This window comes from Cnephaeus nilssonii (assembly GCF_951640355.1).
Source record: "Cnephaeus nilssonii genome assembly, chromosome: 10".
In the NCBI taxonomy this organism is placed as follows: domain Eukaryota; kingdom Metazoa; phylum Chordata; class Mammalia; order Chiroptera; family Vespertilionidae; genus Cnephaeus; species Cnephaeus nilssonii.
The window spans coordinates 75,951,697-75,979,237 of record NC_137081.1 but is presented as its reverse complement, the minus strand read 5'-3'; the positions used below and the strand labels follow the sequence as shown (position 1 = coordinate 75,979,237).

Genomic DNA, 27,541 nt, shown 5'->3' with positions numbered 1-27,541 from the left:
AAATTGTAAAAAAAAAAAAAAAAAACCATTATCTATTCCTCTCTTTTGTCTTACCATGGAAAGTAGCTGGAAACTAAATCATTACTTAGAAAGCAGCCACAGAAAGTATAGCTAGTTGTTTTTTTGGTTGTGTAATGCTCTCTAGTCAATGACTAGGAAATTGCTCAGGCTTACATTCGAGGTACATGGGCTGTATGGTATTACAGAGGTGACTGTCGTGGTTTCTTATCCTGTCTTTTCTTCAAGGTTGGGATGGTAAAGTTCAGTAGAATCAAAGCTTCTCACTAAGCCCCTACAAAGCCCATTTAGCTCTATACTAAGAGACACCCAACCCCATCACACAAAGGCCACTAATAGCAATAGAGAATTACATCGTCCCCTACTAAGCAGGATTCCATTCGGAGTGGGGACTATTTCCTCCACACTTCAAGTTCTCAAGGAACAAGGGCAAAGCTTCAGTAACCGCCCCTTTCCTCTCCTTTATAGATTAAGTGGCTCTCACTGCTGCCCCCTTAGCCATGCCGGGAAATCGCGGAAGGAGAACAAGCCTAGGAAGACTACAATTCCCATCATGCCTCATGTAGGCACCGCCCACAACTGTAGCTGTTTAGTCACCCTTTCCGCGGGCTCCTTCCACTTCCGGGACTGCCGGGCCTAAGGCCTAGCGGGCGCGCGCACGCGCCAACTAGCCAACCAGACGAGGCAATGGGACTCCATGCCAACAGCGACGTGTGGCATCACGTGATGCCACGCGCTCCCCGCCCGCGCGTTTGCGCGCGTCCCAGAAGACCGCTGAGTGTGCGCGTCCCTGCGGAGCCGGAGGCTGGGGGCGGGCCAGCTGGGGCTGCCGGGGCCGCGGGGTCCGGCGAAGGGGAGGGCGGGGCCAGCTCCTGGCCGCGAAGACAGCACTTCCAGCGAGCGCGGAGGCCGGAGTGGAGAGATGCTGTGGTTCCAGGGCGCCATTCCGGCCGCCATCGCGTCGGCCAAGAGGAGCGGCGCGGTCTTCGTGGTGTTCGTGGCAGGTGAAGGGGGCGGGGGCCCGAAATAGGGCCGGACACCTCTCCGGCCTACCTCCCACCCCAGGCCCTCACAGCCTCTGCTCTGGGGCTGCCCGTCCCGAGTTCAGCGCCACCCCGGCCCGTTTGGGGCACAGCGGGCCTGGTCCCCCACCGCCCTGGCGGGAGGCCCCGTCCCAGCCGCGCCCCCAGGCGCTGAGCCCGTCGACCCCTCTCCGCCCGAGGCGAGGAGGCGCGCGAGCGGCCCAGCCCCAGAGCTCCCTGCCCAGCCTCCCGCCCGCCTCCTGGGGGACCGGCGCCACAGACACCCCCCCCCCCCGGCGCCCCCCTAGGGCTCTCTGTCCCGGAGGACCCACTTCGGATGCCTTAACGCCCGGGCGTAGTTCCTGGTGTGTGTGTAGGTGGGGACACGGCCTGGCCTTTAGGCAGGCAGCAGGCTCGGCAATTAGTTGCCGACTGTCAGGAGGAAAGCTGTGTCATCGATAACAACAAAGGGAGACCACCCGGCGGTCACGGTTGTCGGCGTTCCTGGGTTCCTCAGATGCGAACTGTTGAGCTGTAGATATAGGTTTGATTTTTAAAAAGGATAGTGGGGAAGGTCTAATGTGAATCATTGCTTTGTTGCAAGTCGATTTATTTGTTTATTTATTTTTACCCATGTGTTTAGGAGTAGACGCCCTGTTCTAGGTTCTTTTTGTTATCTTTCTGGTCTAATATCTACAATTTCCAGAATGTGTATTAACTCATTTACTCCGGGTTGCTCTGGGTTAATGTGCTCCGTATTTTATTACTCCCCTATTTTATTACTGAAATCTTCTAGATTTACAGTAAACCTATGCCTCTGTGGAATTGCCGATTCTCATTACATGAACCAAATCAGTGTTTGTGGCTACTGTTAATTTGAAGTGTATTATTTCACCTATTTGTGTTTAATAACGTTTTACTCATTATTAACTCATGACTCTTGGGGAGACTACATAATAGCTCTGTTGCTTTATGCACTGCAATGAGAACAAGTTGATGAAATGCGAGTTGCAGTTAACATTAAACTTGAAATTTATAATTGTTTTGTTATGCTAAATTTATAGGTAAATTTCTAGTGCTGTTAATTTAGAAGAGTTTGAGTAGTTCTTAACGCTGTTTCACAGTTTATATTTCACATAAAATACCAGCTGTAATCCTGTAAGGGAAAAAAGTAGATTAAAAAGGAAAGTGAAATGATAAGATACTATGCTTATTAAGAGTACAATAATAGTTTTATGACATTTTAAGTTGTGTTCTTTCCATAAAATCTCTATTGATTCTTGTGGTAGGTAGAATCGGGTTTTATTATCTTCTTTTATAGATGAGGAAACTTATGTACACAGTGGTTAAGTACATACACCAGGATCACAAAAAGGATTTACATATTGTCTTGACAAATTTTTTTTTTTAGCAGCTTAAAAAGGAAGTGGTTTTTGTTGTTTGTTTCTTAAGAAAAAAACTGAACAATTGTAGACTTGATGTGATTATTGAAATTGGTGTAGAAATCAGGAAATCTAGGATTAAATGGTAGTCATGGTTTTAAGCAAAAAACACAATTGATGGTGTCTGAATGTTCCTAGAAGGTACTTTTGGGCTAATCAGTTAATTTGAAGGAAATATTGCTAGATTTAATTAACAAACATTTGAAAATCCATTTGGAAATAGTAGTGCTAATTATTATAATAGTAAAATAAATTTATAGGTTTCGGGGGCTTTGTGTGTATATATTCCTTTTTCCATTAACTTTTTACTGATGAGCGTGTATTCTATGCTTTTAGAATATCAGTAACTGTGGAATATTTGCAGGAATATGGTTAGCAATCTGTCAGAGTCTGTCCCTTGACCCTTTCACAATACTGTTGGCTTTTCTAGCATTTTAGGTAAGATTAGTGTCCTTTTAGGAGTTTGTAGATAATAGTGTCATGGAACTGCCTAGACCAGTGGCCGGCAAACTCATTAATCAACAGAGCCAAATATCAACAGTACAACGATTGAAATTTCTTTTGAGAGCCGAAAACCGACTTCTGCGCATGGGCCACGAAGTTTCAATCGCACTGTACGTGCACGCTCGCATGTGGTATTTTGTGGAAGAGCCACACTCAAGGGGCCAAAGAGCCACATGTGGCTCGTGAGCCGCCATTTGCCGACCACTGGCCTAGACCTTTGTTCATAACTCTGGAGCATACAGCCAGAATTCATGATTATCTTAGATCTGAGACTTCAACAATAATACATTAACTCAGAAAATTTTTAAAAAGTCTTTATAGCTGGAAGGAATGGTCTTAAGGGTAACTTTGGTTCATGTAACTACTCAAGTGGGAAACATTTTAGGCAAGTTGGTTAGTGAATTTTTCATGGATGAATTAAAGAATATTAAAAGATTGATGTTAGGAGACTGGAGAGATTGCTACTAGTTCAGCCAACAAATTAACAAGGATTTTCAAAGTATTATAGCTATGTAAATTGAAAGAAGGAAAATTGGGCCTGGGCCAGGTAGCTCATTTGGTTAGAATAACCTACCTTGATATGCCAAGGTTGTGGGTTCAATCTCCTATCAGGGCATATACAAGAATCAACCAATGAATGCATAAATAAGTAGAACAACAAATCAATGTTTCTCCCTTTTTCCCTGCCTCTCTTTCCCCCTTTCCTCTCTCTCTTAACTCAAATTTAAAAATATATATATATTTTAATGTATTTTTATTGAATTCAGAGAGGAAGGGAGAGGGAGAGAGAGAAACATCAATGATGAGAATCATTGATTGGCTGCCTCCTGCACGCCCCCTACTGGGGACTGAGCCCACAACCCGGTCATGTGCTGCTGGCCAGAATCGAACCCAGGACCGTTCATTCCGCAGGCCAATGCTCTTATCAACTGAGCCAAAACGGCTAGGGCCTCAAATCAATATTTTTTTAAAAAGTGAAAAAGATTTTGATTCTGTTCTTGGGAAGGTAGAATAATTTGATAAGGATCGTGAAGCTGAGGTGTCAGTTCACTGACAGTGTTGCTAGTGAGCTAAAATTTCCTTGACAGATACTGTTTACTGCCTTTTTGGATTAAAATAGATGGAGGTTTTCTAAGTTGGAATTGCTGGCTCTACTAGGGTCTGCAGTTCTTTGCTTCTGAGTTTGTACTGTTTAAGTACCTTTACTTTGGCCCGGCTGGTGTTCAGTGGTTGAGCGGTGACCCATGAACCAGGTCACGGTTTTGATTCCCGGTCAGGGCACATGCCCAGGTGTGTGTGCTTGGTCCCCAGTAGGGGGCATGCAGGAGGCAGCCAATTGATGATTTTCTATCATCATTGATGTTTCTCTCTCTCCTCCCTTCTCTGAAATCAATAAAAAAAAATTTTAAGTATCTTTACTTTGGATACTGCTGATACTACCAAGGAGACAGTATTCTCTTATTAAAATCGTAGGCCCATCTAACTCCTTGGCATAGTTCATAATGTAATTAAAACTAAGAAATTAAAGATTTGACGTTGGCAATTAATAATTCCATTCAGTAGCAGCTGCTGCTGCTACTAGACTGAGTCATGAGCAGATATTGTTAGTGGGGAGGTGACATCTGGTACAACATAACCTCAGAAGTAGCAGATCCATGCTACCTGCTTAACGTCCCCCTTGGATGCCTCATAAGATTCTCAAGCCTAAAAGTATATTTACTGCCTGAACCTCTGTTTTCTCCCCCATTGTGCTGCTATCTCTAAGTAAATGGTACTGCCTTACATCATATTGAATAAACCCTTACTCTTAACTCTTAAGTCTTTTATTTATTTATTTATTTATTTATTTATTTATTTTTAAAATATATTTTATTGATTTTTTACAGAGAGGAAGAGAGAGGGATAGAGAGTTAGAAACATCGATGAGAGAGAAACATCGATCAGCTGCCTCTTGCACACCCCCTACTGGGGATGTGCCCGCAACTAAGGTACATGCCCTTGACCGGAATCGAACCTGGGACCCTTGAGTCCGCAGGCTGACGCTCTATCCACTGAGCCATAACCGGTTTCGGCTTAACTCTTAAGTCTTACCTTGTCTCGTGCTCCCTATCATGACACTACCTATCACACAGGCCTTTCCCTACACCTAAATTCCTCCTGCTCAGTGAACTCCTCTGGCTCTTGGCATGGCTCAGCTCTTTCATCCTTTAAGTCTTTTCTTTTTTGTTGTTAATCCTTACTTGAGGATAGCTGCCTTCCATTGATTTTTAGTGATAGTGGAAGGGAAGGAGGGAGGGGGGGCGGAGAGAGAGAAACATCTATGTGAGAGAGACACATCGATTGGTTGAATCCTCCACACAGCTCGACTGGGGCTGGGGATTGAACCTACAACCCAGGTACGTGCCCTTGACTGGGAATCAAACCAGACCCTTTGAAGTGTGGGCTGATGCTCTAACCACTGAGAACGCCAGCCAGGGCAAGTCTTACCTTAAATGTCACCACAGAGAGGGTTTCCCTGACCAGTCTAAGGAGGTCTCATTATCTTCTCTCACAGTTGGGTTCTTTTTCCACAGCATTTATTATATAACTGGAGGCCCAGTGCACAATTAAATCGTGCACATGTAGGGTCCCCTAGGCCTAGCCTGCCATCAGGGTCATGTCTGCCGTCCGTGACGCCTCGCATGCTCCACGGACACTGCCAGTGCCCTGCCTGCCACGAGAGCTGCTGCTCGTTTGGTCATTACGGCGTCACGACCACAGGCCTTTTATGATATAGACTAGAGGCCCAGTGCATGATTTAATCATGCACCTGGTGCACCAGCTGGCTGTCTGTCCGCCGGTGCCCCAGGCCTTCCGAAAGCCTCCAGCGCCGGCGCAGACAGACAGACAGCTCCCCCGCTTTGGCTTTTGATCGCGGGGGAGCCGGCTGTCTGTCTGTCCGCCGGTGCCCCAGGCCTTCCGAAAGCCTCCAGCGCGGCGGAGGCTTTCGAAAGGCCTTGCGCCGGCGCAGACAGACAGACAGCTCCCCCGCTTTGGCTTTTGATCGCGGGGGAGCCGGCTGTCTGTCTGTCCGCCGGTGCCCCAGGCCTTCCGAAAGCCTCCAGCTCCGCGGAGGCTTTCGAAAGGCCTTGCGCCGGCGCAGACAGACAGACAGCTCCCCCGCTTTGGCTTTTGATCGCGGGGGAGCCGGCTGTCTGTCTGTCCGCCGGTGCACCAGGCCTTCCGAAAGCCTCCGGGGCAGCCATGACACAGACGCTGAGCTCGTGGCGCCAGTGGCGCCGTGAGCTCAGCGTCCTGCTGGCCCAATCAGCTACCCCGGCCACCCTGAGTCCCGCCCCCTGCACCTCCTGCTGGCCCAATCGTGGGCGTAGCGGAGTGATGGTAATTTACATATTACCATTTTATTATGTAGGATTACTAGAGGCTTGGTGCACGAATTTGTGCGTGGGTGGGGTCTGGCCAGCCCAGGCTGATTGGGCCAGGCTGGCCGGGGGGGAGGGGGGAGGAGCCGCAGGCTGTTGACCGGCTGGCCTTGCCCCCGATCGGGGGGTGGGGGGGGATTGGGGGAGGGGCCGCTTGGGGGGAGGGGCCGAGGGCAGTTGGCTGACCAGCCCCGCTGCCTGGTCGAAGTCCTGGTCAAGGGGACAATTTGCATATTAGCCTTTTATTATATAGGATAGGATTTGTAGTTATTCTAAACAAGTACTTTTTTTCTGTACCATTAGATTTTAATCACTGAGGGCAGACAGTGTTTCATTTGTTTTATTTACTTAAATATTTTTTATTGGTTTCATAGAGAAAGGGAGAGGGAGAGAGAGATAGAAATATCAATGATGAGAGAGAATCATTGATCGACTGCCTCCTGCACGACCATACTGGGGATCAAACCCTCAACCCGGGCAAGTGCCCTGACTGGAAACTGAACCTTGACCTCCTGGCTCATAGTCGACAACCACTGAGCCAAGCTGACTGGGTTTTTTTTTTTTTTTTTTGGGGGGGGGGTTTGTTTTATATTTAGTTTATAGTCCAATACCTAGCACACAATAAATGTGGAATAAAACAGTGAATGTATGAAAGAATGAATGAAAAGGGTCCCTCATGCCTCACAGTCTTCTCTAAGAAGTGTTTGTAGTGAGAATGTCATTGATTTGGAATTTTACATCTCTCTACAGCCCATAGTGTCTTTTTTTTTTTTTTTATGCCCACAGTGTCTTAAGATGTGCTTAAAATGATGTCACAACAAATGATACTTTTCCCTATCTGCTACTTCAATCTTTTATTTTTTATTTTTTTCACACCCACACTTGCTATTTATATAGTCTTCTTGCTGGGAATAAAAGGTAAAGAATTCACAAATACCACCATCTAAGCACCAGTTTCAAATTATACATCACCCTTCAGCTTGCAAAATAATTTCTTTACAAGTAAGCAATTGGCGGAAGAAACATGTCAGTTCTTTCTTCCTGGAGAAGTTGGCAGGATGATGGCATCCTATGAGCTTCTCAGTGTTAAATTTTAGAGGGGGGGGGGCGGGGGAAGAAAAGCAGCCTTTGCAATCCAAATCATGGAGGTAAAGTGTAGAGGAGGGGTATTTGCATTTCAAGATTACGGAAAGCAGTTGGATAGAAGAAGCAGGACTCCCCGCTCCAGGAGACAACAAATATTTGCCAAATCCTGAGTTCAGAATTTTTTCTTTTCGAGATGAATATAAAAGCACCTAAAAGTCAAGGAAAATGTTCTTCCTTGAATGAACCAGCAGAAGCACTGGATGGGCCGGAAGCCGGCCCACCTGGTGCAAAGGCCAGCTTGCCGCAGAATGCTTCAGTCCGCCATCTGTGCTCCTTCAGAAGTCGTGCTTCAACATTTTGGTCTTGTGTGTATCTGTGGATACATTAAAGTCCCTGTTTGTTTTTCCATGGCCAGATTTCTCAAGCCCCTATTCCTGATATTCCTGAGTTTCTTCTCAGACAAAATCCTATATAATAAAAGCCTAATATGCTAAGTGTCCTCCCGTTTGTTCGACCATTCGACTAGTCGCTATGACACACACTGATCACCAGGGGCAGACACTCTGACCAGTAGGTTAGCTTGCTGATGGGTTCCAGCTGATCGGGACAGGGCGAGATGGGCCGGACATGCCCTGGAGCCCTCCCGCAGTCCCTTCTCAGTCCCAATTGTGCACCTGGTGGGGTCCCTCAGCCTGGCCTGTGCCCTCTTGCAATCCGGGACCCCTCAGGGGATGTGGGAGAGCCGGTTTCAGCCCGATCCCCGCGGGCCAGGCTGAGGGACCCCACCAGTGTACGAATCCGTGCACCGGGCCTCCAATATACTCATAAGTGCAGCATTAGTCAAGTATTATAAATATCCAAGATACTTTACCAAAAACTTACCTGTTTATTCTGCAAAATAGTATTGAAAGTCTGCTATATGCCACCTACTTATCATATGCCAGGTTTTGTTGTAGGCATTTGAGTCATTACATATCATTAAGTAAAAATGAAAACTATCCTTGCCCTTCTGGAGCCTACATTCTCATGGAAGATCCAGACAATAAACAGTAAACATAAGGTATAAAAGACATACTCTATTAAAAAGTGATATATGTTACAGAAAAACACACACACATGAAATAAGGAGCCTTTGGGAATATCTGAAGGGTGTATGGTTTTATTAAAGTGGTGATTAGGGAAGGCTTTATTGAGAAGATAGTATTTGAGCAAGGACTTATGGTAGTTGATAGTTAACTATGTAGATACTGTGGGAAGAACATTCCTATGTAGATACTGTGGGAAGAACATTCCAGAACTAGAGGAAACATCTAGTACCAAGACCTTAAAATGAGAGTGTCTTTCATAATTTGAGGAATAGAAAGGAAAGGAATAGCAAGAAAGTAAAAGGAAATGAGGACAGAGAGATAACTGGACTTTTGTAAGGATTTTGGCTTATACTTTGAGGGAAAATAGGGAGATTTTGTAGGATTTTGAGCAGAGGGTTGATGTGATCTGAAAGTTTAAGGAAAGTTGCTGTGTTAAGAATAGACAGCAGGGAAACCAATTAGGAGGGTATTGCAATCATCTGTGTGAGATGTGGTAGCATAAATCAGGGTGGTAGCAATGAGTGTGGTAAGAGATAATTACATTCTGGATATATAGTTGACTCTTGAACAGCATGGGTCCCTTTATACGTGGTATTTTTTCCATAAATACATAGAGTTAAAAGTTATATGCAGGTTTTTGACTGGGGGGGGGGGGTGGGAGTGGGGTTGCACCCCTAACCCTGTGTTGTTCAAGGGTCAGCTATTTGGAGATGAATCAACTGAAGTCAGTGGTAACTAAAGTTTTAGCCTGAGACCTGAAAGGATGGACTTAGCATGAACAGATAACTGAGATGGGGAAGGCTAATAAATTGGGTGGTGGTGATGAAAGCAGCTTACAAAATAGCAGGTGTAGAATGATCTCATTTTTGTAAAATGAAAAATGTAGCCTGGAAATGAGTTGTTGTTTTTGTTTGTTTGTTTGTTTTTTGTTAAATCTGTAAATTGGCAAAAGTTGCTCACCTTTTGAGAAAGTGCTTAGCTCTGCTAATGCCCAAAATATTTTTCAGTGACTTACTCAGGTAAGTTTCCTTCTGTCTAGCCATAAGTGGTTATGTTAACTGAAATGGAAATAATCTCTTGATAGGTATAAGTTCTAAAATTTTGTCATTGGGGTATAACATACAGTATATTAGGTGAGATATATTAAGTGAAACAGCTTGATGAAGTTTTTCATATGAGTACACTTTTGTAACTGTCATCCAGATAAGATACAGACATTTTCAGCAGTCCAGAAGATTTCTTCATGTTCTTTTCCTAGCACCTCCACCATAGATTAGTTTGGGGTCAGCATAACTTTAATGATTAGCATACCTATAAGAAAAAGCAAGTCCAAGACTACAAACAGACTTGTACCTGCCTCTATCTACCTTGGAGGAATTCTGGAGAATAAATGTTGTGGAGGATATTGAACTCAACAGAAAGGTGCTACATAAAGGAGTATTGTACATTTATATATAAAATCATGTTGAAAAGCCAAAATAGTCACTACATTTGTACCCATGGTTTGTAATTATTGTGGATACAAAATGGCAATATTGTGTTTTTTATTGCTTTTTATTAACAATGCATAGTCACACTTTTCATTTTATGAAAAAATTCAGTTTTCAAATTTGGTAGAAAACAGTATTTGTTGTATTATATTTTATTTGCAATTCCAGATTTCCGGGAAAAAAGAATCATCAGATACTGGCTTTATGTAATAAGAATCCTTGAAATGTTTTATAGGTGATGATGAGCAGTCTACACAGATGGCTGCAAGTTGGGAAGATGAGAAAGTGACAGAAGCATCTTCAAACAGTTTTGTTGCTATTAAAATCGATACCAAAAGGTTTGCTTAATGTTTTAATCTTTTGGGTTTTTAAAAAAAACGCTTTTATTGATTTTTTAGAGAGAAAGGGAGAGAGATAGAAACATTGATGAGAGAAACCTCAATTGGCTACCTCCTGCATGCCCTAATCTTTTGTTTTTAAAAAACATTTCAACTGTAGTCTTTGGTTGTGATTTATGGTGATGCTTTTAGACTATAAGAATGTTGATTTTTATCTAAGGCATATTAGGGTGTTAAATTCGGATTGCTGTTTTCCAAATTCATCATTATATCTTGCTGAAAACTTAAGTTCTCCTAGTCTACTAAGCAGCAATACAAAAATACTGTGAACCTCAGCTTCTAAGAACTTGGAAGTAACTGTAAATCATATATTGAATATCTCTTAAAGGCTACCACTCTTTTGAATTCTGTTTTTGGGAATGGAGTTGTTTAATTTTTTAAAATATATTTTTATTGATTTCAGAGAGGAAGAGGGAGAGAGAGATAGAAACAGATGATGAGAGGAATCATTGATGGCTGCCTCATGCATGGCCTCTCCTGGGGATTGACCCTGCAACCCGGGAATTAAACTGTGACCTCCTGGTTCATACATTGATGCTCAACCACTGAGCCACAACGGCTGGGTAGGGCCAGGCAGGAGATGTTTAATAGGAATAAGGACATTTATAGGTCCCTCATAGTACCTGCTATCCACAAGTCTTTTATTTAATACATCCCTTCTCCCCCCTTAAAAAATTTTTTTTTAATTACAGAAAATTTCAAACATGTAAGTGACTGAAGAGTGTAAAAAACCCCCATATACTGTCAACCACTTCAATAATTATCAACTCTTGATCAGTCTTGTTTCATGTATACCCCTATCCATTTCCACTTATCCTATATAATTTTGAAACAAATCTCAGTCATATCACTTCATCTATAAATATTTTAGTATGTCTCTGAAAGATAAGGATTCTTAATTTTTTGATATAATTAGAATACTTCAAAAAGAAAATAATAATTCCTTAATATCAGATATCCACCCAGCGTTCAAATTTTCAATTATCTCATCAGTCACAGTTTTATTATTAATTTAATTTGTTGCAGTTTGGTTTAGGATCTATCAAGTTTCACACATTGTCATGTATTGATATGTCTTAAGTCTCTTTTAGTGTAGCAGCTTCCCCTCTATATCTCTTTCTGTCTTTTTCTTTGCAATTTATTTTTTGAAAATACCATAGTTTCCTCCAGTATGGATTTTGTTGATTGCAGCTGTTTTGTCATTTGGTTTGTTCCTCTGTCTTCTTTTCCTCTGACAGTTGGATTCAGGTTGGATTTTTTTTCCCCTTCAAGATTACTTCATAGATGGTAGTATGTCTTCCATTAGAAGCAGCTTACAAAAGAGCATAGGGCCCTGTTATTTCTCTTTTATGATGATAGCAGTAGCCATCAATTACTGGAAACATTAACTCATTAGCAATTGCAACGTGGTTTTGATATTAATAATATCAGAATGAATAATGTTTGACAGTTACTGTCAATTAAAAAATTCAGAAATTAACCTCTAAGTTTAGAAACTTTTTATTTAAAATTTTCAGTATTAACAAACTGCATAAAGCAAATTATAGTGTAGTCTGTTTCAAAATATTACTGAACTATATATTTATTGAACTGTAATAGTTTTTTTTAAAGAATCTATCATTTTAATGTATATTGTATCATTTATATTGTCCATTACCCTACAGAAGCACCTTTTCGTGTCAGTAATGGCAGGGAGAATGTAGGGCTTTATTGGGAATGTGGAAGAAGGAGGAATTTCAGAATTCTTGAGGATATATACAGGCTTATTTATATCTAGCATTTAAAATATACATATCTTTATTGATTTCAGAGAGGAAGGGAGAGGGGGAGAGAGAGAAACATCAATGATATGAGAGAATCATCGATCGGCTGCTTCCTGCATGCCCCCCACTGGGGATCAAGCCTGCAACCCTGACCAGAATCGAACCATGATCTCATGGTTCATAGGTTGACGCTCAACCACTGAGCCATGCCACTGGGAACCATTTTTCTTTTTATGATTGCATAATTAATTAGTTTTTATTGGTTGATATTTAGGTCGTTTTCAATCCTTTGTTATTACAGGTATTGTATTGTCGCTTGCACAAGTAAGTCATAGGCATTAATATCTTGTTGCAAGATACTGTGTTTGGGTATACTTGCTGCTGAGGAAGCAACATGGCAGATACTAACTTGAGTTTTAGCCACCAGATCCAGCCACCAGTTTGTGGGTAGCAAGAGTAAGTTCTTTAATCTGAAAATTATAAAACAAAAAAGAAATAAGAATTATATTTTTCTCCTTCCAGCTGTTGGCTATGAAAGAAACTAGTAGTTTTAGAAAAATGCTTGTAATTGGTATAGTAAATTTTTATAAAAGGAGCTCAGTATTTGGGAAACATGTATTCATCTAGTGATTTTTCTGTTTGATTTTTTTTTTACAGTGAAGCCTGCCTACAATTTTCACAAATCTGTATCCTTTCAATGAAGAATCGGTATTACATATTTGCTTGTGGATTTACCTTTTTTTCTTTATTTCATGAAATTTATAAGTTATTCATTTTTACTTACAAACTTATGCCTTCTTGTTAACTAGAGGCCTGGTGCACAAATTCGGGCACAGGTGGGGTCTGGTCTGCCCCGATCGGGGGCGGGGCTGGCCTGGGGGAGAGGCCGTGGGCAGTTTGCCGGCCGGCCCCGCCCGCTGGTCGAACTCCCGGTCAAACTCCCAGTCAAGGGGCCAATTTGCATATTAGCCTTTTATTATATAGGATGGGAACTTTATATTCCTAAGTGTCCTTTGAGACAGTACATTGTAGCAAATGGAATCATAGGGAGTTTATTGCAAGTATCTAGAAAGTAGTATGGAGCAGTATGGATGCCATGTTAGAAGTAGTTGGCACGAGGCAATATAGATGTAAAAGTTATGATAGAGGGGAATTGTAGTAGATGTTCTCAACTCAGATATGTAATACAAATCATAAATCAATTCCCATGTCACATGCAGTAATTGAAATTATTTTGTAAACATGTTAGCTGATTATTTTGTGGAATTCACAAAGATTTGTTTTGCTTTGTTATCAGTAGTGTTTCATAAAATTATTCCCTTGTTTTCCATGAATTGTTAGACTTAATTAAACTGTACAGATCCTGTAGTGTGTGTTCCATCCAGTTTCTTTATTGGAGACAGTGGAATTCCCTTGGAAGTAATAGCAGGAAGTGTTTCTGCAGATGAACTTGTTACCAGAATTCACAAAGTCCGGCAGGTGAGAAGGAACATAATTGCTCTTTGTATAAACATATGAAAATAATTAGCCAGGAACTTGACATTGGAGTATTTTTGCAAGTGCTCTGTATATTCAGGGACCTGCCATGCCATTAAATTGGAAAGGTAGTAAATACTCTCTTCCTGGACTGGTTTTGAAAATAGCATTATGAAGTTAGAGGTGCCTGTACCTAATACTTAAGTGACTTCTTGTTTCCCCTTCTCTTTTTCCCCCTCACCCAGTCCCATAATGCATAGCACTCTTTGTTGCAAGAGAGTTCCTGTCACATTAAGATATCTAGCAGTATGTTGCTTGACATGTTTTAAGGACCTTACTCAATATCTCATTTGTATCCACTTTGAACAAATGACTAAGATAGCTTGTAACTTCTTCCTTTGAATTGTAATTTGAAGGAAAAGCAACATTTTACTTTTAAAATCTTTTTATGCTCTTGTCAGTTTATAGTAGAATTTTATAACATGATTATGTCATGTTTAGGATTATATATTTTAGATTTATCTACTTAGAAAGTATATGCTTTGACTCACTCTTATTTTGGTCTCATCATTCATGGTAAATTTAGATTCTTATCTGTTAAATTAAATTTCAATGTGTTTTCTCTCTAGATGCACTCATTAAAAGGTGAAACATCAGAGGCAAATGGCAGCCAGTCAGAAAGTTCACACTCTACTCCATCCACCTCATTTGATCCTAACAGTACTTCTGAAGACTCTCAGTCGAGAAATGTAGAACTTTCTGAGACACCACCCACTTCTGATACAAAGTCAGATTCCGCAACAGGTAATTTTCAGTGTACTTTTTGATACAGTAGAAGTACTCCTTCACTTCATTTTAATTTTTTTAATTGATTTCAGAGAGGAAGGGAGAGAGAGAAACATCAATTTTAGTTAATCCTCACCTGAGAATCATTGATCTGCTGCCTCCTGCATGCCCCCCAGTGGGGATTGAGCCTGCAACCTGGGCATGTGCCCTTGATGGGAATCAAACCTGGGACCCTTCAGTCCGCAGGCTGACGCTCTATCCACTGAGCCAAACCAGCTAGGGTTCCTTCACTTCATTTTAAAGGCCTTAGATTAATAGCCTTAAAAATAAAAACATTGCCTTTTCCCCTACTCACATTCATCTAACTTAAAATTTACGGGTTGTCTTAAATACGTATGTTTGTCATTTAGTGGCAGAAGAGGATAAAGTCAGTGAGTAAGCCCTTCAAACCCAAATAGACCACAGTCCAGAATAGTTGATTTGTAATTTCTGCTACTGTGCTGTGGTTCAGGGACTGTCATTATGACACTCAGCTGTTTTTGTTTGTTAGTTTGTTTTAAATATACTAGAGGCCTGGTGCACGAAATTCATGCACGGGTGGGGGGAGGCGGTGTCCCTCAGCCCAGCCTTCACCCTCTCCAATCTGGGACCCCTCAAGGGATGTCCAACTGCCCTCTCACAATCCAGGACTGCTGGCTCCCAACCGCTTGCCTGCCTGCCCGATTGCCCCTAACCACTTCTGCCTGCCAGCCTGATCACCCCCTAACCACTCCTCTGCCAGCCTGATCGACGCCTAACTGCTCCCCTGCTGGCCCGATTGCCCCTAACTGCCCTCCCCTGCCAGCCTGGTCACCCCTAACTGCCCTCCCCTGTAGGCCTGGGTCCCCCCTATCTGTCCTCCCCTGCAGGCCTGATCGCCCCCAACTGCCCTCCCTTGCAGGCCTGGTTTCCCCCAACTGCCCTCCCCTGCTGGCCTGATCGCCCACAACTGCCCTCCCCTGCTGGCCATCCTGTGGTGGCCATCTTGTGTCCACATGGGGGTGGCCATCTTGTATGTTGGAGTGATGGCCAATTTGCATATTACCTCTTTATTATATAGGATTTTTTTTTTAATTTTTATTTTATTGATTTTTTACAGAGAGGAAGGAAGAGGGATAGAGAATTAGAAACATCAATCAGCTGCCTCTTGCACACCCCCTACTGGGAATTGAACCGTGACCTCCTGGTTCATAAGTCTATGCTGAACCACCGAGCCACACCGGCTGGGCAAGGCAAAATAAATTTTATACTGTGCATATACTGTCAGAGTTGTTTGGTGTAATAACAGCTTTGTAGTAGACAACATAGGGTTAGATAAACCAAGAAGTTAGAACATTAGTACCCCAAAAGATGATCCTGGATAATCATCTAGCCTCTATTTGAATACATTTAATGACAGGAAGCTCATTCTCTCACCTGGGAAGCCTATTCTATTGTTGAAACCCTAGTTTTTATTAATTTTAATTTTCTTCCTTTATTTTTTGTTAATCTTCACCTGAGGATATTTTTCCATTGATTTTTAGAGAGGGTGGAAGGAAGGGGGGGAGAGAGAGAGAGAGAAACATCAATTGGTTGCCTCCCACATGTGCCCCAACTGGGGCCTGGGATCGAGCCTGCAACTGAGTACATGCCTTTGACTGGAATCAAACCCAGGACCCTTCAGTCCGAGGGCTAACTGAACCAAACTAGCTAGGGCTTATTTTAATTTTAATTTTAATTTTAATTTTTTTAAAATATATTTTATTGATTTTTCACAGAGAGGAAGGAAGAGGGATAGAGAGCTAGAAACATCGATGAGAGAGAGACATCGACCAGCTGCCTCCTGCACACCCCCCACCTGGGGATGTGCCCGCAACCAATGTACATGCCCTTGTCCGGAATCGAACCTGGGACCTTCCAGTCCGCAGACCGACGCTCCATCCACTGAGCCAAACCGGCTTCGGCTTAAAATAAAATAAAAATTTCTCACCCAAGGATATGTTGATTGATTTTAGAGAGAGGAAGGAAGAGAGAGAGGGGAAGAGAGAAATATTGATGTGAGAAACATCGATCAGTTGCTTCCCACATGCACCAGACCAGGGATGGAATCCATAACCTGGGTATGTGCCCTGACCAGGAATCGAACCCGCAACCTTTTGGTGTATGGGACTTCACCCCAACCCACTTAGCCACACCAGCCAGGGCATAGCCCTAGATTTTAGAAAAATTCTTATGTTGAGCTGAAATTTGATGCCATATAATTTTCCATTAACTTTAGTGCTACTAATGGAGTTACACATAACAGGTTTTTGAATATTTGAGGGGAAATTATCAGGTCCCTTCTTAGTAGTCTAATTTTAAGATTTTACTTGCATAGATCACTCAAATTCTGGATGCAGATAGGACTGAGGGACTCTATTGTGAATGTAGTCCATTTAGGTATACAGCAGAATAGTTATCTTTCACATTTACCTGAATATCATTTCCAAAATTTTTCATTCTCTTGGACATAACCAAAAGGGGTTATGTCCAAATAAACCCAGAAGTTGAAAATATAAGTTAAAAATGCATTTAATATGCATAACCTACCAAGCAACATAGCATAGCATAGCCTACCTTGAATGTGCTCAGAACACAATATCAAAAAACACTGGCAACACAGTACACTATTGTTTACCCTTGTGATTGCATGTCTAACTGGGAGCTGCTTCTGGAATGGGTTGCATTTAGCAGTGTGTTGGTAAATATTTAACAAAAGGCCTTTGAGGAAAAAAAGCCCTATTTGTAGTGTTTGCTAATTTTCAAGGTGTAAATACTCCTACTGTCGCTGACTTTAGCTACCTAGGTGAATACAGGGGTAGGAAGAGACATAAACCATCTGCTCTACTTAGTAATTCTAGCATTTCCACTATGGCTATAACTAAAACACTATGTTCCAGTCTTAGTAAAAGTCTAAACATTTTACTTCTATTAATGTTTCTCCAAACAACTCTACAAGGTTGAGTTGTTTAACATATGATGAGGCACAGAGAGATTAGGTAACCTACTGAAGTGCCAGGATAGGACTTGAACCCAGACTTTGTTGCTCCATAGTCCTTGCTTTTTCAAAGATCAAAAATGGAAGAAGTGCCTGGCCGGCATGGCTCAGTGGTTGAGCGTCGACTTATGAACCAGGAGGTCAAGGTTTGATTCCAGGTCAGGGCACATGCCCTGGTTGCGGGCTCATTCCCCAGTGTGTGGCATGTAGGGAGCAACTGATCAATGCTTCCCTCTCATCATTGATGTTTCTATCTCGCTCTCCCTCTCCTTTCCTCTCTGAAATCAATAAAAATATATTTTTTAAAAAGTTACCAAGTTGGTGGAAATGGTAGAGGTTCTAAAAGGAAGTGCCAGACTATAACTATCCTCTACAACAGGCCAGGACAAAATTCTTCAGGAAATTCTTAAAAGAATATTAGTGTAGTTGCCCGAACTGGTTTGGCTCAGTGGACAGAGCGTCGGCCTGCAGACTGAAGGGTCCCAGGTTTGATTCCGGTCAAGGGCATGTACCTTGGTTGCGGGCACATCCCCAGTAGGGAGTGTTCAGGGGGCAGCTGATTGATGTTTCTCTCTCATCGATGTTTATTCTAACTCTCTATCCCTCTCCCCTCCTCTCTGTAAAAAATCAATAAAATATATATATATTTTTAAAAAAGAATACTAGTGTAGAGACATACAAAAAGCTTCTCTGAGGAATCATTTTGGTATACATTTTGGCATTCATTGGGCCAGTGTAAATCTAGAGCAATACCCAGGATTAAACTTGGCCTTTAGAGCATCACTGTTGAATACCATAGGCACATCCACATGTGACTATTTTATTTTTTTTTAATATATTTTATTGATTTTTTACAGAGAGGAAGGGAGAGGGATAGAGAGTTAGAAACATCTATGAGAGAGAAACATCAATCAGCTGCCTCCTGCACATCCCCCACCGGGGATGTGCCCACAACCAAGGTACATGCCCTTGACCGGAATCGAACCTGGGACCCTTCAGTCCGCAGGCCGACGCTCTATCCACTGAGCCAAACCGGTTTCGGCCACATGTGACTATTTTAATTAAAATGAAATACAATTAAAAATTTAGACCTTCAGTTGCATTAGCCTTATTTCAAGTGTTCATTAGCCATATGTGGCTAGTGGCTACTGTACTAGACACCACATAGATATTGGACAACATTGCTCTAGAGTGAAGCCTACCCATGTCCAGGCATGCATGCTTCATTTTTATTATATCCCCTCATGCCAGATTAATATTTCTTAATGTTTTACCTCTAACTTTTACCTTGGTAACGTCAGCTGGGTAACTGCCTTATTTCCTATTTATATACTACTAGAGGCCCGGTGCATGAAATTCGTGCATGGGGGCGGGGGGGGGGAGGTGTTCCTCAGCCCAGCCTGCACCCTCTCCAATCTGGGACCCCTCGAGGGATGTCCAACTGCCTGTTTGGGATCGGGCCTAAACGGGCAGTCGCACATCCCTCTCACAATTCAGGACTGCTGGCTCCCAACTGCTCGCCTGCCTGCCTTCCTGATTGCCCCTAACCGCTTCTGCCTGCCAGCCTGATCACCCCCTAACCATTTCCCTGCCAGCCTAATTGCCCCTAACTGCCCTCTCCTGCAGGCCTGGTCACCCCTAACTGCCCTCTCCTGAAGGCCTGGTCCCCACCAACTGCTCTCCCCTGCAGGCCTGGGTCCCCCCCCAACTGCCCTTCCCTGCAGGCCTGGGTCCCCCCCAACTGCCCTTCCATACAGGCCCGGTCGCCCCCAACTTCCCTCCTCTGCTGGCCTGGTCACCCCTAACTGCCCTCCCCTGCTGGCCTGATCGCCCCCAACTGCCTTCCCCTGCTGGCCATCTTGTGGCAACCATCTTGTGTCCACATGGGGGCAGCCATCTTGTGTGTTGGAGTGACGGTCAATTTGCATATTACTCTTTTATTAGGTATGCTAGAGGCCTGGTGCATGGGTGAGGGACAGCTGGTTTGCCCTGAAGGGTGTCCCGGATCAGGGTGGGGGTTCCCTTGGGGCGTTGGGTGGCCTGGGCGAAGGGCCTGTGGTGGTTTGCAGGCTGGCCACGCCCCCTGGCGACCCAAGCGGAGGCCCTGGTATCTGGGATTTATTTATCTTCTATAATTGAAACTTTGTAGCCTTGATTGGAGGCCTGGGCCGGCCAGGGTGTGCGGGAAGCTTGGCTTCCTCCATTGCCGGGGAAATGCAAGCCTCCTGCTCGCTTAGTGGCCGCAGCTATCTTGGTTGGGTTAATTTGCATACTCCTGATTGGCTGGTGGGCGTGGCTTGTGGGTGTAGCGGATGTACAGTCAATTTGCACATTACTCTTTTATTAGATAGGACTAGAGGCCCGGTGCACGAAATTTGTGCACTAGGTGTGCGGGGGGCGGGGGGTTCCCTCAGCCTGGCTTGCACCTTCTCGCAGTCTGGGAGCCCTTGGGGGATGTCCAACTGCTGCCGCTGTGCTCGCCAGCTGTGAGCCCAGCTTCTGGCTGAGCAGCGCTCCCTCTGTGGGAGTGCACTGACCACTAGGGGGCAGCTCCTGCATTGAGAATCTGTCCCCTTGTGGTCAATGCGCGTCACAGCAACCAGTCGTTCCACTAGCCTTTTATTATATAGGATTGTATTCAGATCCATACTTCAGAATTAGTAATAGCTCATTTTTTATCTCCTGCTCCATTCTTAGCGAAAATATGTAATGTTTAAGAAACCAGATTAAGAAATGTTGTAACCAAAAAAAATGTATACCATTTAAAAATTGGCATTTAAATGAAATATTTTTCTTACTTCTTTGTATTTAATAAATAAGGAGGAGAAAAATCAGGCCATGCCACTTCATCTCAGGAGACTAGAGGATGTTCAAATTCAAGACCCTCGGAGGACCTCACTGTCAAAGTGGAAAGGTTTGCTTTTATTTTTGCAAATAGTAGTTTATTTAAAAGACAGTGGTTTTCAGTTATTTCCTTAATTTGAGTAAAAGCTAAAATTGTACAAATGAAGTTTAAGAATTCTGCGTTGAAAACTTTTTATTACTTGACCTACTTGTTTGTATCCGGAAAGATCAATTCTGGAAGTAAAGTTCTTCTGTGTCTCTGAAGTCATCAGTCAGCTTTAGGTCTGACCATTCAAAGAGTCTTTTTTTATTTGCATTTTGTGGGGTTTTTTGTTTTGTTTTTTATTAATCCTCACCTGAGGATATTTTTCCATTGATTTTTTTAGACAGAGTGGAAGGGATAGGGAAAGACAGAGAGAGAGAGAGAGAGAGATCAATTGGTTGCCTCCCGCACATGCCCCACCCGGGGCTGGGGATCCAGCCTGCAACTGAGGTATGTGCCCTTGACTGGAATTGAACCTGGGACCCTTCAGTCCATGGGCTGACACTCTAACCACTGAGCAAAACCAGCTAGGGCTTCACTGGCATTTTGTAACGGAAGTGTTTCCATTTGTCACTTCTTCCTTTCTTTCTCTATGCCATAGGATAATAAGTTCCAGATGGGCAAGAATTTCTGCTAATTTTATGACTACATACTGAGCCTGGGTTCTGCATAAGTGGGTGTCTACTAAATGTCATATGTTATTGGTTGGTCTGATAATCAGATACAAATGTCTGGCTTTTGGTTTCTAATTTAATACTTCAATGATTTAGTAAATAGTAAATCATAGTCTTTTTTGCTATGATTCTTAAAAGTTATATGAGTTAATGGTAAACAGATAAGCAGGATTTTATTTTTTAATCTTGACTTAAAACCACTTAGTGTTATATGAACATTAAGAAAAATTCCTTAACCCTTGCCGGTTTGGCTCAGTGGATAAATCATCAGCCTTCGGACTGAAGGGTCCCAGGTTTGATTCCGGTCAAGGGCACATGCCTGGGTTGTGGGCTCAATCCCCAGTGGGGGGCATGCAGGAGGCAGCAGATCAATGATTCTCTCTCATCATTGATGGGTCTATCTCTCCCTCTCTGAAATCAATAAAGTATATTTAAAATTAAATAAATAAATAAAATATATTTTTTTAAAAAATCAGCTTCATTTCAGAAAAACCTAGATTCTGATTGTTCTTTTTTTTTTATTTTTTTTTATTTTATTGACTAGAGGCCCGGTGCACGAAATTCATGCACAGGGGGGTATGTGTCCCTCAGCCCAGCCTGCACCCTCTCCAATCTGGGACATCCCTCTCACAATCCAGGACTGCTGGCTCCCAACCGCTCGCTTGCCTGCCTGCCTGATCACCCCCTAACCACTTCCCGTTCAGCCTGATCGATGCCTAACTGCTCCCCTGCTGGCCTGATTGCCCCTAACTTCCTTCCCCTGCCCATCTGGTTACCCCTAACTGCCCTCCCCTGCCGACCAGTTCGCCCCTAACTGTCCTCCCCTGCAGGCCTGGTTGCCCCTAACTGTCCTCCCCTGCAGGCCTGGTTGCCCCCAACTGCCCTCCCTTGCAGGCCTGGTCCCTCTCAACTGCCCTCCCCTGCTGGCCTGATCGCCCACAACTGCCCTCCCCTGCCGGCCATCTTGTGGCAGCCATCTTGTGAGTTGCAGTGATGGTCAATTTGCATATTACTCTTTCATTAGATAGGAATTTTTTACAGAGAGGAAGGGAGAGGGATAGAGAGTTAGAAACATTGATGAGAGAGAAACATCACTCAGCTGCCTCCTGCACACTGCCTACTGGGGATGTGCCCACAATCAAGGTACATGCTCTTGACCGGAATCAAACCTGGGACCCTTCAGTCTATAGGGCAATGCTCTATCCACTGAGCCAAACCGGTTAGGGCCTGATTGTTCTTGAAGGAGTTGGGCATGGTCAGGATATTGATGTGAAAAGCAGGATAGATCCTCTCACAGTGGTGAGAAATGGTGGAAGGCTGGAGGAGCATCAGCAGGAAACAAGTTCCCAAGGAATCATCATCTTTTGTTTCCTTCTCTTTGGCTAACACTAAACCCACCACTGGGCACTCTTACTTGGACTACCTTGGAGTGAAGTAGAAAATCAAAAATTAAGAAAAGGATTTGGAGACTTGGTGGGAATGAGAAGAAATAGGACCGGTGGCCCTTTATTGTGGGGTCGGGTCAAGTGCTATTTAATTCAGTGGGAAAGTGAAGTTTTGTTTTTTTAAATTTATTTTTAATTATAGTTGACATACAATAACAGTTTCAGGTGTACAACAGTGATTAGACATTAGGTACCTTACAAAATGATTACTCTGATAAATTTAGTACCCATCTGGCACCATACATAGTTATTACAATATTATTGACTATATCCCTTGTGTTGTACTTTACATCCCCATGACACTTTTTATAATTGGCAGTTTGTACTAAATCCCTTTCACCTTTTTCATCCATCCCCTCAATGCACTCCTGTTATTTCTGTCATTCTGGGAAAGATAATATATATAGTACCAACAGTTCTAACCTTTTATTTGGGAAGGTTTCAGCCTCAAAGAGTTTAAAGAATAGTATAATGACCACCTTTTTTGCTGATACATTTGAATGTTTCAGATATTTCATTTCACTCTCAATGCTTGAGTGTGTATCTTCTAATAATAAAAAAATTGGCTGAGTTTCTGTTGGCTCTGAGTAGGGCCCCCGCCTAGTTTGGAGACTGGGGTCTACACCCACCAATGCATGCTCTGCCCCATCCCTCAGGTCAATTAAAAAAACAACGCAAAAAAACAATTGAGCCCAGTGAGTATGGTTCAGTGGTTGAGCATCAACCTATGAATAAGGAGGTCAGTCACAGTTCGATTTCCTGGTCAGGGCACATGCCCGGTTTATGGGCTCGATCCCCAGTAGGAAGTCGTGCAAGGAGGAGGCATAGCTCTCTCTCATCATTGATGTTTCTGTCTCTCTCTCTCTCCCTCTCCCTTCCTCTCTGAAATCAATAGAAAAATATTTTTTAAAAACACCATCTGAGTAGTAGATTCCCAATGCAAAAGTGATTAAATAGTTGATTTGTCATTGAGTAAGATGCAATAGGCTTTTCAACCAAATTAGAACAAAATTGCATCTGCAAGTGGTAATATAATGAAAGAATAAAGACATTTTCAGATTTTAGTACAATACTGTTACCTTACTTAAATTGTAAATTATATTATCTAATATTCGATCATATCTATATTTCTGCAGTTATCCTAATAATGTCCTTGATAACTTTTTTTCTCGATTCAAGATCTATTCAAGGATCATTCATTGAATTTTGTTTGATTTCTTTTTTTCTTAAATATATTTTTATTGATTTCAGAGAGGAAGGGATAGGAAGAGAGAGATAGAAACATCAATGATGAGAGTCTTTGATTGGCTGCTTCCTGCACGCCCCTACTAGGGATTGAGCTCGCTAACCTGAATCTGATGGAACCAACCACATGTACTCCTTTGCTCAGCATTGTATTTGTGAGGCTCTTTTGTGCTGTTGCATGTGGCAGTAGTTGGTGCACTCTCATTGCTGTATGGTATTCTATTATTTGACTATTGTATAATTTATCCATTCTACTGTTGATGGATATTTGAATTGTTTTCAGTTTGGGGCTATTATGAGTAGGGCACTATGAACATTCTTTTTTTTAAAAAATATATTTTATTGATTTTTACAAAGAGGAAAGGAGAGGGATAGAGAGTTAGAAACATCAATGAAAGAGAAACATCGATCAGCTGCCTCCTACACACCCCTACTGGGGATGTGCCCACAACCAAGGTACATGCCCTTGACCGGAATCGAACCTGGGACCCTTCAGTCCGCAGGCGGACGCTCTATCCACTGAGCCAAACCGGTTAGGGCACTATAAACATTCTTGTACATGCCTTGGTGACCATACCTTTTGGCTGAATTTGTAGGGAATGGGAATTTCTTGGTCATAGGTACTGGCCAGTTTTCCAAAGTGGTTATACCAATTTATAACTTCCCTCAGCAGTAAGATGTTTCATAAATCCTTTTTTTCCCCTCTAATGTATTACAGTTCATTTCTTTTATTCTTTTTGATGCAAAGATTGCCCCGGATTTGGCTAGTAGAACCCCTTCATGCTGAGTCTTCTGTGCTTTGGACAAATGTCTCATCATTCTTTGAGCACTCCCTTGATTTCTGGCATAAGTTGTTCAGCTGAGTTTTAGCAACTACATATACCTGTGTAACCTAAATCCCTCTCAGAGAAAATTCCATTATTTTTTAAAATTGAAATACAATTAACATACTGTAAAATTCAAAATTTACAATTCAGTGAGTTTTAATATATTCACATACTGCAAACCATTACCACTGTCTGCTTTCAGAATCATTAGTTTCTTTTTTTTTAAAAAAAATATATTTTATTGATTTTTTACAGAGAGGAAGGGAGAGGGATAGAGAGAGAGAAATATCGATGAGAGAGAAACATCGACCAGCTGCCTTCTGCACACCCCCCACTGGGGATGTGCCCGCAACCAAGGCACATGCCCCTGACCGGAATCGAACCCGGGACCTTTCAGTCCACAGGCTGATGCTCTATCCACTGAGCCAAACCAGTTTCAGCAGAATCATTAGTTTCTTAATTGGTGAATTTATTACAGTTGAGAATTAATCTTGTTATTAGTTTTTATAAATACTAGCCTTTAGTTTTTTGCTTTTATTTTTTAACAATTTTGTACCATATTGCTGTTTACTTCTGTGTAAGGGGTAAAGCATTTGTAAGTCATTGATTTATATATTTATTTGAAGATATAGATGTGTGTATATATATACTTTTTAATATATTTTTATTGATTTCAGAGAGGAAGGGAGAGCAAGAGAGAGAGAGAGAGAGAAACATCAGTGATGAGAGAGAATCATTGATCGGCTGCTTCCTGCACTCCCCACACTGTGCCCTGACCGGGAATCGAACTGTAATCTCCGGGTTCATAGGTCGTCACTCAACCACTGAGCCACGACGGCCTGGCCTAGATGTATATATTTTAAATCAATATTAAATAAATCAGGGGGGATAAAAAGGGAATTAGTGGTAAGTAGGAGGTAAGGCGCTTAGAACTAGAGTCTGCTTCCCAGTGGGCTTCCACGGACTAACCATGGATTTCTCTAGCGGCCAGGGGCAAGGCAAATAATTTGTTGCTTTGTCTTCAGGAGCTTTTTTTGTTTGCTTGTTTGTTTCTATATTTCCCCAGTTGTTAGGTAAAGAAATCTTCTAAATACATTTTATATTAATATGATGTGTCTCAGTTAATGTATTTTTTAAAAAACTTTTATAATACAGACTAACCAAAAAACTTGAAGAAAGGAGAGAAGAGAAAAGGAAAGAGGAAGAACAGGTAAAGTTTGTACACTTAGCATTGTTTTATTCTTCCATTAAATGAGGGAACATTTGACTCCCTTTTCAGTTGGCAGACCTAAGATGGCTTCGTGGTTATAGTTCAGTGTTAGAGCATAGAGAAGGGAGTTATCTGTCTTCTGTAGTAGGATCATAGTATATACATTTTTAGTATTCTTTTTGTAAATTGCTACGAGTAAATTGGCTCATTAATTCTCTCTCTGCTGTGAGTCTTTTTACATTAAGAATAAAGGGACTTCAACTAAAATATTTTTGCTTTGATACAGATAAAAAATTTAGTGCCTTTTTGTAAAAAAAAAAAAATTATAGACATTTTGCCGAATTTTTCCTGTCGTGTTGCTGCATTCTATTTTTCTCGCCATGCACTCCTAATCTGCATCATCTGTTTAGGGTTTTAGTATAAGAAAGTTATCATTTAATATAGGAAAGTCAAATAAATGACTGCCTTGTTGTCCTTAAACGGTAACATATTCATCTCAGAAACCAGTGACCTGCAATTCTCTTTGTTTTCAAATTACATTGACCGCATCATACTCTTAATAGAACCATTGGCAAAGTTGTATAAATTTGACCTTTATCCCATGCTGTTAAAAGATTCTACTGACCTCTTACATTTTATGAAGTAAATGTACCTACAACCTGCTTTCCCTATATACAGAATAATATCTAGGGCAGATTATTAAATAATGTTTTGAGCTCATAAAACTTTCTCTTTAATTCAGAGAGAGATTAAGAAAGAAATTGAGAGGAGAAAAACTGGAAAAGAAATGTTGGATTATAAAAGAAAGCAAGAAGAGGAATTAACAAAAAGAATGTTAGAGGAAAGAAACAGAGAAAAGGCAGAAGATAGGGCAGCTCGAGAGCGTATAAAACAGCAGATTGCATTGGTGAGTATTAAGTTTATTTTTACTTCTTGACTAGAACATTTGTGAAATTGTTTTTCCATGCATAATGGTTTTGGTTTATTACCAGTGTACACAAAAATAGTAGATTTTAGTGGCTCAAAAAGTACTAATTCTACCAGAAGAGGCAGAAAGGGAGAAAGGAATAGAGAAAGTGTTTGAAGAAATAATGGTAGAAAACTTCCCTAACCTGGTAAAGGAAAAAGTCACAAGTTCAGGAGGCACAGAGAACCCCAAACAAGAAGAACCCAAACAGACCTACGCCCAGACACATAATTAAAATGCCAAAAATTAAAGACAAAGAATCTTAAAGGCAGCAAGAGAAAAGAAAACTGTTACCTACAAAGGAGTTGCCATAAGGCTGACATCTGATTTCTCATCAGAAACTACTGGCCAGAAGGGAATGGCATGAAGTATTCAAGGTAATGGAAAGCAAGGATCTGAGACCAAGATTACTATATCCAGCAAGGCTATCATTTAAAATAGACAGACAGATAAAGAGCTTTCCAGACAAAAAAAGGCTAAAGGAGTTCATCACCACCAAGCCAGCATTACAAGAAATGCTAGAGGGATTGCTGTAAGGGATTGCTGAGAGGAAGAAACAGAGAAATCTAGCCATATAGAATTAAAATGGCTATAAACAAGTACCTCTCAATAATAACCCTAAATGTAAATGGATTAAGTGCTCCAATCAAAAGGTGTAGGGTAGCTGAATGGATACAAAAACATGACCTAACTATATGCTGCCTACAAGAGACCCTCCTCAAAACAAAAGACGCAG

At 42.0% G+C, this 27,541-nt stretch overlaps 1 protein-coding gene across 1 annotated transcript in view; it reads left to right on the top strand.

Moving 5' to 3' along the window:
• Positions 1 to 854: 854 nt before the first annotated feature.
• The window catches only part of UBXN4 (UBX domain protein 4), a 38,653-nt gene continuing 11,966 nt past the window's right edge, over positions 855 to 27,541 (top strand). Inside the window, exons 1-8 of the mRNA XM_079782594.1 lie at positions 855 to 1,022; positions 10,308 to 10,410; positions 12,891 to 12,919; positions 13,594 to 13,712; positions 14,339 to 14,513; positions 20,371 to 20,464; positions 25,784 to 25,838; positions 26,581 to 26,745. Of these exons, the coding sequence (XP_079638720.1) occupies positions 941 to 1,022; positions 10,308 to 10,410; positions 12,891 to 12,919; positions 13,594 to 13,712; positions 14,339 to 14,513; positions 20,371 to 20,464; positions 25,784 to 25,838; positions 26,581 to 26,745 (822 nt within the window). The 5' untranslated portion in view covers positions 855 to 940. The remainder of the gene's footprint in view (positions 1,023 to 10,307; positions 10,411 to 12,890; positions 12,920 to 13,593; positions 13,713 to 14,338; positions 14,514 to 20,370; positions 20,465 to 25,783; positions 25,839 to 26,580; positions 26,746 to 27,541) is intronic.